The following is a 10,218-nucleotide window of genomic DNA, read 5'->3' on the forward strand; positions in this document are numbered from 1 at the left end:
CAAGGTGAAGTAAGTCCATGTCAATTCTGCCACTGAAACTATTGAATTGAGAGGAGGACTAGTTGAAATAAAAACTTGTGTTGTAGAAGATCCCACTGATTGCATAAAGATTCAGTTGTGGGACACGCAATTGGGTGTGTTGGTGATTGAGCAGTCCTATGACATCATCAATGTGTGCACTGGGAGTTTCATGGTTACTTCTATATGACCACCACAACAGGTACAGAATTAAAAAAAGTGGACGATCTGCCAGGTGAAAGTGCAGATGTACTTTTTAGGCTGGATGAAGGTGAGGTCACGGAACTAACAGGTCATGTCATTACCGCTGATGGTGATATACCTCACTGATGTGTGAAGTGCAGCTTGCTATGGAGGAGTGCTCGAAAGTGGAAGTTTTTTTTATATTTTTCGGTTAAGTGAATAATTAATATTTTTGACAGTTGAAAGTTTTAGTAAAGTAACCATGTTTTTTTTGTCTTAAATAGTGAAAAACAGAGTTTAAGGTACAATTTTTTAGTGTCACTGTCGAAAAGTCAGTTTTGTGCATCCCACAAATCTCCATCAACTGCAAGAATGCTTTCAGCACCTTGTTGAATCAATGCCACGTAGAATTAAGGCAGTTCTGAAGGCAAAGGGGGTCTGTAGTAGAGTAGGCGGGGCGAGACCGTGGTTCGAGTCCGGTGAGTAATTGTGAATTAGCGCCAGCTGTGCGCACACCGGCCTCGAATCACGTAGGAGATGGGAGCATATAAAAGGAACGAGCGACCGGACCGTCGAAGAGAGAGGACCGGGGCCCGAACATGTTCGTATTTGTGTTCGCCGGCGGTCGGCCGTGAGGGGCCGCCGGCTATTATTACTTTATTAAATGTTTGTTTAAATGTTTGCCGGTTCCCGCCTCCTTCCTTCCATATCTTGAGACTTATTACAGGGTCAAACACAGTATTAGTGTGGTGTTCCTAATAATCCTTTAGGTGAGAGTATTTGTAGTATCTTACAGTACTTACAATAGTAAAGTGTAATAAAATTCCTAGATACAATAGTGATTTTGAACTTTACTATAGTATACTATGTGTTTACTGTAGTACATCAATTAACTACAAGGCCATAACAATATTCCATAGCAAATACTATAGTACACTACAGTATTTTTTCGAGTCTTCAGTTTAACAGCACTTTTATTTTGATGATTTGAAAGATGCCCGAGTCAACATGTTTTTGATGATAGCTTCACACAAACAGTACAATGCTGTTAAAATAAACTCTTAGCAACTCCGGAGATGAAGTTCATATCCTCATAGAGTGCAGACGCAGACAAATTCTCGACCAACAATTGTGTAGTATGTCAAATTGTGCACCTCATTCAGACACACACAGCCAGATGACAAAACTAAATAAATAAATAACAGTATTGCTAAGTAAGTCCACGAGTGATGCACTATTGATTAATGACACACAAACAAGCACAACGGCAAACACACTTTACACAAACACTCAGCTCTGTCAAATCCTCCTTGTTTGCTAAGAGCGTTTGGTTTGGAACTTATCCCCGAATCCTCTCTCACGTCCAGCTCTGGGACTCTCCTACAGTGACTGGCATGTATACAACACCACGAAATCTCAAGGTTTCACATCATGCATCGGTTTGTCTGCTGCTTTTACCTGCACACAGACATCAGAAAGCATAGAAGACATTCTCTTGCCATAATGTAACGTGCCACGTTCACACAAATCAGTTGAAGGCAGCTGGTTATCTGGTTTAATTTTCAATATGTAGCGGTCTGCCAAACAGAATTTGGAATGGGATGAAATTAAATTGAGATAGTTTCCTCTTTCTCATGTACATCAGTAGGTTACAATGCATCGTGCTCTTATTTTATTTTTGAAGGAACCCTCCAGAAGGCTATTACTCTTTTCTCTTTTGCTGTTTTTTTGCTCCAATTCTCAGATCAATTTATTTCAAACAGGTTATCCAATATGTCTGCTGATTTGGCTGGTTACAAAATGTAGATCTAAAAGCTTCTGGGTGTTGTTGGAGTTTTGCAAGGATGCCAAGAGTTTGTGTCCATCCCTGAACCTAAATTAATGGAATTCGGTATGAATCATGATTAAATAATAGAGTTGAGCCGGCTACTCGGCTGAAACGAGTATCCGGTATGGATAAAGCACTTTTGGAGAGTACGAGTATTATACGAGTAATACGAGTCAATATCTGTGCTCGGATTTAATATAAATCCTCATTGGGTAACTGACTGTGTCTGCGTTCTGTGATAGTCACAGCGCCCCTCCTCTACACATGTCTCTCCCTCAGTCACTCAGGTTCGCGGGTCTTTTCCGTTAAGGGTTTCTTCAGCTTCAGGTTTGTTTTTTATTTCGGTTTGTAGTACTTACTTATTAACCAGTAGAGTTTGGTAAACGTGGGGTTTGTTCAGACGTGGTGCTTGGTAGAATGCGTCTCTGACTGTCTTTTTTAAACCGTCAGCTGGCTCTAGCCAGTTTTTAATTCAAAGTTAAGAAAATAAAGTTATGTTGAGATGAAAACTCTTGTTCATTACATTTTACTTCATAATTGCAACCGCATGTGTTGTATTCATTGTTGCAAAACTTATTCTGTATATAGTTCGTTTGTTATCGTGATCAAAACCATTGATCTGAAGCTCAATGCTGATGCTGTCATGTAAATAGTTTTATAATCAGCAATAAATATAACAATTTCTGATCAACCCATATCAATTGCATGCTTAAAATAACATACCGGTTAAAGCCCAGCCCATTCCAAGACATCCCGACCCAATTTCCAGGTTAATTCCCGCCCAGTCCGAGTACAGATACGGATACAGATAATTCATATGGTTAACAGATACAGATAATGCTGTACTCGCTCATCCCTATTAAATAACATTGATTAATACAGGGGTTCTCAACCTTTTGCAAGCTGGGCCCCCCAAAGCTGCTTCATTGCAGTTGGGGCCCCAGCGCCCCCCCCCCCCCCCACACCACACAACCTTGGATGGATGGAAGGATGGATGGAAGGATGGATGGCCGGCCGGCTATTATCTTTAGGCCCACATTATTATTATTATTATCATCAGTAGCTGTAGGTAGGCCTATTATCATTACTAGGCTATTGTTATAATTGGCAGTAGAACCAGACTTCTAATGTGAGCTTGCAGACATTATTATTATTATTATGAGTAGTAGTACGCCTATCATCATTACTAGGCTATTGCTATATAATTATATGAGGTTAAATGCTTTATTGTTGTTGTTGTTGTTATTATTATTATTATCATCAGTATAGGCCTATTATCATTACTAGGCTATTGCTATAATTGGGAATTTGCACCAGACCTCTGATATTAATGTATGCTTTATTATGGTTATTATTACTAGGCCTAATAGTAGGTATCATCTGCATTTTGTAACAGAAGCTTGCAGGTACGTGATGTTAATGCGAGACCTGAGCCTGCTTTGCCTTGCAAAGATCCCCAATTCTTGGCTCAATGTTTGATAAACATAGTCTCAGATCATCCTCGATTTGTGCACGATTGCGGTATTTCGTTTTGAGTGCAGTCATTTTTGAGAATCCTGCCTCACACAGATATGTCGACGCGAAAGGAAGGAGAATCTTCATGGCGACGTCACAGAGTTCAGGATATTCCTGCATCAATGCTGCCCAGAATGACGAAAGAGGGCAGGAGTTAAAGAGTTCCTTCAGTCTACTGTCACTCTTCAGCTCAATAAGCTGTTCCTGCATATCAATTGATAGCTCGTTTGCTGTGCACACAAACGGATCTCGAACCCACGCAAAAGAGCGATAATCCTCTTTAAAGTACGTCGCAAATTGTTTTCTCATTGCTGACAGGTGCTCAGACGCTGATTGAAATAGGGATGAGAAATCGTGTGACGTGCCTGCATCAGTGATAAAGTCTGCAAGGCTGGGAAACATGTCGCAGTTCCCTTGACTGATGCGGCCATGCCAGAGGTCTAGTTTTTGTGTGAAGGCGTGCACTTTGTCTGCAAGGATCAAAATATGAGTTCCGCGGCCTTGCAAAGACAGGTTGAGGCCATTCAAGCGGTCAAATATATCGACCAAATAGGACAGAGACGCAAGCCACATAGTGTCATCCAGATGCTTCGCCAGATCTGATTTGATTTCTGTCAAAAACCACTTCACCTCCTCTCGAAGCTCATACAACCGCTGTAGCACCCGCCCCCTGGAGAGCCAGCGAACTTCAGTGTGCAGAAGCAGCTGTTCGTGCCCTGACCCCATCTCCTGGCAGAGGACCCCAAACAAGCGAGAGTTTAACGGCCGTGATTTGATAAGATTTATCATTTTCACGGATTGGTTCAGCACGGAGTCAAAAAGAACCGGCATTTTTTTAGCAGCTAGTGCTTCGCGATGGACCATGCAATGTGTCCATTTCACAAGTGGAGCTACTTGCTGAACTCGAGCAGCTAGGCCACGCTCACGCCCCGTCATTGCCTGCGCACCATCCGTGCATAGGCCAACGCATCGGTCCCAAGCCAAACCATTTTCAAGGATAAAAATATTAAGGACATTGAAAATGGCTTCTCCTGTAGTGTGCAACTGAAGAGGCCGGCAAAACAGTACATCCTCCTCAATCGCCTTGTCCCGTAGATACCTGACATAGGTGAGGAGCTGTGCCTGCCCAGCAATATCAGTGGATTCGTCCAGCTGCAGCGCGTAGTAAGGACTCTTTTTTACAAACTCGATCAGTTGCTCTCTGATATCATTGGACATGTCTACAATTCTCCTAGCGACTGTGTCATTGGACAGTGGTACTGCACCGAGTTTGGCTGCTGCACTATCGCCTATCATTATTCTGCACATGTCTTGCGCTGCCGGCAAAATGAGAGTCTCTGCGATTGTATGCGGTTTACCCAGTTTACCGATTCTTTTGGCCACTACATACGATGCCTCCAAACACTGTTTAGACACAGTGCTGTGCACTGAAATGGTTGCCTGTTGCTGATGGAGGCCATCAAGCTTTCTTTTAAAATATTCAGCTGGCTTATTTTTAATGCCAGGATGCTTTGTTTCGAGGTGCCTTTTTAATTTGCAGGGCTTCATACTGTCGTTTGCCAGCACCTCGGCACACACGACACACTGAGGTCTCAGATCAGCCGTAACTGTAAACCCAAACTGCAGGTATGCTTCATCGTACCTTCTAAGCTTTTTTGCAGCTGGTGGTGCGTCGGTTGGCTTGTTGGTCCGCACAAGAAATTTCTCCATTTTTGTTATGTGTTTTAAATAAAGTTTAGGCAATATGTAACTGTGTGTGTGGCTGTGTTGAGAGACGTATCAGGGGCTAATCAATCGGGACTTAGGGACGATCTTTAATTAAACGAACAAAATAATTATTTTGCAGACAATTCAGATTTTATTTGAATACTTAAAGATTGTAGTGTGTGTGTGTGTGTGTCTTAGTCGTGTGGGTTGTTTTAGCTAAGTGTAGCTACTGCCTAGCGGTTAAAAAAAAATACTGGCAAGGGCTGAGATTTGATCTAATCTTTAACAAAAATGTTTGTGGGTTTAGTCTTTAAAAAGACTGTTGGGGTTTTGTAGTAAAGGCCTATGTAAATCGAGATTGATAACAGACTAGCGAGAGCTGGCACAAGTGAACTTGGCAAGAGACTAGACTAGAGTGAATGGAGAGCTATGTCTTGAGTCAATTTAAATCGCAGTTATTTATTTTTGTATTTTGAGTGAGTGAGCATTTACATTTACAACCCGCTCTGCAAGCTAGGGCGGGAACGGCGGCGGCCATGCGCATGCGCGATTCATTTGCAGCCTGGACGCGGAGGGGTGTGTGTCTCCTCTCTGCTCTGAGTGCTGCGTGAGGCTACTGAGAGTCTGACCGCCTTGAAGTGCTTTTGGACGGGAGAGGGGCTAACGGCAGCACCCGCTGCTCGTTGTGAACAGTAGGCCTAACTGCAGAGTGACTCGTGCTTTCGAGTCTCCAAACACCACAAAAGTCTCCAAAAACAACAGTAAAATTTGCTGGATTTGTCACATTGACAAAAACAAGTCGCCAGGAGGATGATTTGTTTGTGTTATAAGCAGTGCTTGAAGTGGGGGAAAAGGTGGCGGTACTCTCTTTGCATTGGCAAATCATTACATTTTTACAGTGAAAAACAAAACTTGGAGATATTGCTGTTACAACAATTTAGTGTTTTTTATTTATTAACAACATAAATGTATTTAAAAATGTTTTTTTGTGTGCGTGGCTGCGTGTATTTCACAAAAACTAAAGGAAAGCTTTAGCTGTAGCCTATATTCTGACTAGTTTATTCGTTTTATATATATATATATATATAGGCTATATATATATAACTAAATAGGACCTCAGGTTTTATATGTTTGCAATCTCTGAAACTTCCGCCCGTCATAAAAATTAATTCTGATGGTTCAATTTTCTGCATTTTTCGCATCCGTAGCAATTATTTTGAGGGTTGTTTTTGACAATTGAGAGCCACCAAATGACGAATATGAAAAAACGAATAAGACAGTTTCGGACTTTTGAGGCTTGCGCAGCTTCTCGAGGAGAAATCAAACAAATGAGCGCCGTTTTCTAAAGTCTATGAGCGCAGCACACACAAATAAACTAAATTGACATAGTGCAGTTAAATGTGGTGATTTTATATTTATAACTTTTGAATGCAGTTCAGCAACATGCATCACACGACCTGACGACCAAGAGAGCTGACAATTGACCGTCACTTAATTTACCATCACCTCACGATTGAAAATGTGACATTGATTTCATATGACAGTTCAACAAACAAGTTATTAATAGTAAGTCACTTACATTTTTGACGAAATAATGACTGTTTTGGTCTATTTTAGCAGCGAAAATAGATCCGATGAATCCAAACAAAGATCACAGCATAGCGCATCTCACAGCAACAATCAATCTTGTTTTGAATGATTCAGTGTTTTGAACGAATCGATTGAGTCATGGATTCAATGACCCATGCACAAACATCTGTCTCATTCTTGATGAATCGGCCGTTTGAACGAATCGTTTGAATGAACGACTCAATGACTCGCTTAATAAAACCGCTTTTCACCTGCATTTGCGCTCACTATCCACAAACCAATCAAATTTGTTCAAAACTCTTTTTTTTTAAATCAGTCCAAACACATTTTAATTTTTATTCAGGAGTTATGTATATACACAACTATAACTTTTTATGAAAGTAGTTTAGTGATAAAAAAAATGTTAAAAAAAAAAAAATTTCAGTTTTTTTTTTCTCTCCCATCCTGTAGTCTACTCGCGCCCCCCCGGGAGAGTGTCCGGGGGGGCGCGCCCCACCGGTTGAGAACCAGTGGATTAATAGAACTTCTTGCATTTCATTAGGATTAAACTTTTGTTTATAAATTTTAATCCAATGGGCTAGGTATATTTTTGACGTTCTAACAAACCTTTCAAATGGTCCACGAACTCGATTCACAACCTGAAACATCATTATGTCTTCAACCAGCCTGTCCCTGTCGGAAATGCTTTTTAATGGCCTAAGACTACCTGCGTTGGCGAGATAGTCCATGATGGGCTCTGTTGAGTGTTGTAGCTCTTCTAGAGTTGTGGCTTCGGAAACCTACACGGTAATAAATGACACATCCATTTCAAGTAAAAGTTAGGAAATGTTTCAGAAATGTTTTCCATTAATATAGTAATATTGCTATAGTAAGCTTTGTATTTATTAACAAACACAATTTTAACTAAATCTGATAAAGCATGATTGTATAAGGAAATATGACTTTTATACTGTAGTTTGTAAGCAAACCTTTATGATTTTATTATAAAGCTCACAATCCGCTACATCGTCCAAAACAAGTTTGCACGTGTCGGGGCCCTGAAATAAGCTGTCAAAGAGGGTCTTCGATAAACAACCCGGTGCTGGTCCTCCATGTACAAGACTGACTGTAACTGCTCTCCCTGCAGTGAAATATCTGTCCTCCCTGAAGGCTGATATAAAATTAGAGATCATGTAAATACTGCAGATTTCACAGAAAAAAATAATCATTATAAAATTTGGAATACAAGTTTTAAAAAAGCAGAAATATAAATGTATACCTTGGGAATCAAGTACCAAGTTGAGACTGCCCTCTTTTCCTTCAAACATTGATGACTGCATCAGTGCCACTGGGAGTAGCCGGAAAAATTCTCGCCTAGGACCACCCAGATCAATGGCTTCTTCAAACTTCCCTCTATCATCAGAAAACCTGATGACCATTCTGTTGTTTGGATTGTATGAGAGTGTTGTAAATCCAGGGATTGCACCATCCAGCACAGATGAGCGGTTCATTTTAACTTGCAGTTTTGATTTGAGTTGATTTTTGCTGACCGTTCTTCCAATATTTGCTTAATAGACACTTCCACTGCAAGAGGAATTCTGAAAACAAGAGTAGGTTTCTTTAATATTATATTATAATATAAATTGTTAATGAAATTGAAAAATACAATGACTGAATTCTCTGTTTGACAACAAAGTAACTACCTGAACGAATTAGTAAACAAGGTGAACTAAGCAGTATCAAATAATTCAATTGAATGAGGACCGTATTAAAACTGAAATATAAATTATAAAAGAAAATACACCAAAAGGTAACTGTGTACAGCATATTGTAATGTGTGATATAGCTGAAAAATGTTTAGCTATACAATGTCTGTGATCTTTAAAGGGCCCCTGCAATGATGTTTCATAAATTAGACCGTTCAGCATGATGAATGCCAAAATCACACAGTCTAGATTACTCAAAACCTTGATGTCCTCGATCACAATGCCTACATCATCTGGTTTTGTAGAACCGTCTCCTCGAATTGTGTAAATCCCCATGACAGTGCTTGCAATTCCCTTTTCTGCATCCTCAATGGCTGAGGCCTAGACAAAACACAGAACATTACATCACAAGGTTAATTTTGATACAACAGGTAACTCTAGTTTACATTCAAATAATTGTCCTCGGTTCAGTTTTGCTCATTTCTATATTTGAAACCTATAACCTCTTTCAATATTATCACATACCTATGGCATAAACTGACGCCGAGCAGAATAGTGCTTTCCTTGTCATCTGTGTAAATTGCAAATGGGCACAAAAGTGGTTTCATTGCCACACTTTCCTTGTCATCTGTAGACCGTCTCGGTAAATTGCATATGGGCACACAATAGTGGTTTCATGGCCACACTTCCTTTTCATCTGTAGACCGTATGTGTAAATTGGAAACGGGCAGAATAGTGGTTTCATGGCCACTGTACAAAAGGCCCGGCTGTCTTCAATGCCCCGGATGATACGGACCTATATGGTGGTTTTTCTATTATAGTGTTGAGTTTTCTTATATAAAATATTAAATTTAGTTAGTTATAGGTTTCATGTATTCTTATTAAACAATATTGGGCCTCGTGTATAAGTATGAGCTCATGAACACCTGCATGAACAACAAGCATTTTATCTTAGCTGCACGTACACCACAAATAAGTTTTAATAAGGAAGTTTGGTTTGTCTCATAGAGTCAAGGACGCTGGTATCTCTAAACAGTGAGCTCATTTTAACAAAGTAATGTTATGAGTCTGAACACTTGAACATCTGCACACACACCAAATGTCTTTTAACACTAAGACGAACTCCCCACACACTTTTGTAGAGAAGTTTAATTAAATCGCATACAACCGAGGACACTGGTAGCACATTATCGGTAAACCATGAGCTCATCTTTAATAAAAACATGGTTAAATCATGTATCGTCCGAAACCCCCAGGAAAGTGTCAAGATAAAGAGGCACTTGTTTTTGAGGGGCGCACACAACCATTAAATCCTAATATGTTAGGCCGGAACTATGAGCGCTGAGGGACGGGCTAATGAAAAAGTGATGTCATATGAAACCTGATTGGAAGAAGACGATGTCATGCACACATGATTGGTTTAAACTGTGATAACAACTGGAAAACAATGTATAAAAGATGGAGTCAGATATGTATTCGTTGGATCCCTTCAGATGAACTCTGAATATCCCAATTTGTTTGTCCGGGCAAATAAAGTTTTAACTCTTGGCACCTGGAACCCTTGTCTCTGAGATTTCTTTCTGCGATGGAAGGCCGATTCGCCACGACATATTTGGTGACCCCGAGACGTGATCCAGGTTAGAGGGCTGGAGGCTGACGGCTGTGACGGGTGAACCAGACAAGCTGATCGCA

At 40.4% G+C, this 10,218-nt stretch overlaps 1 protein-coding gene across 1 annotated transcript; it reads right to left on the minus strand.

Moving 5' to 3' along the window:
• Nucleotides 1-3,031: 3,031 nt before the first annotated feature.
• LOC130416198 (zinc finger BED domain-containing protein 5-like) lies at nucleotides 3,032-5,481 on the minus strand. Its single transcript, XM_056742253.1, has one exon. The coding sequence runs from the start codon at nucleotides 5,252-5,254 to the stop codon at nucleotides 3,446-3,448; it is 1,809 nt and encodes a 602-aa protein (XP_056598231.1). The 5' UTR covers nucleotides 5,255-5,481; the 3' UTR covers nucleotides 3,032-3,445.
• Between the last annotated feature and the right edge of the window lie 4,737 nt (nucleotides 5,482-10,218).

Source organism: Triplophysa dalaica, unplaced genomic scaffold (assembly GCF_015846415.1).
Source record: "Triplophysa dalaica isolate WHDGS20190420 unplaced genomic scaffold, ASM1584641v1 Contig1, whole genome shotgun sequence".
In the NCBI taxonomy this organism is placed as follows: Eukaryota; Metazoa; Chordata; class Actinopteri; order Cypriniformes; family Nemacheilidae; genus Triplophysa; species Triplophysa dalaica.

Coding starts and splice junctions, on each gene's coding strand:
- LOC130416198 (XM_056742253.1), bottom strand. CDS start 5,254: ATGGAGAAATTTCTTGTGCGGACCAACAAGCCAACCGACGCACCACCA.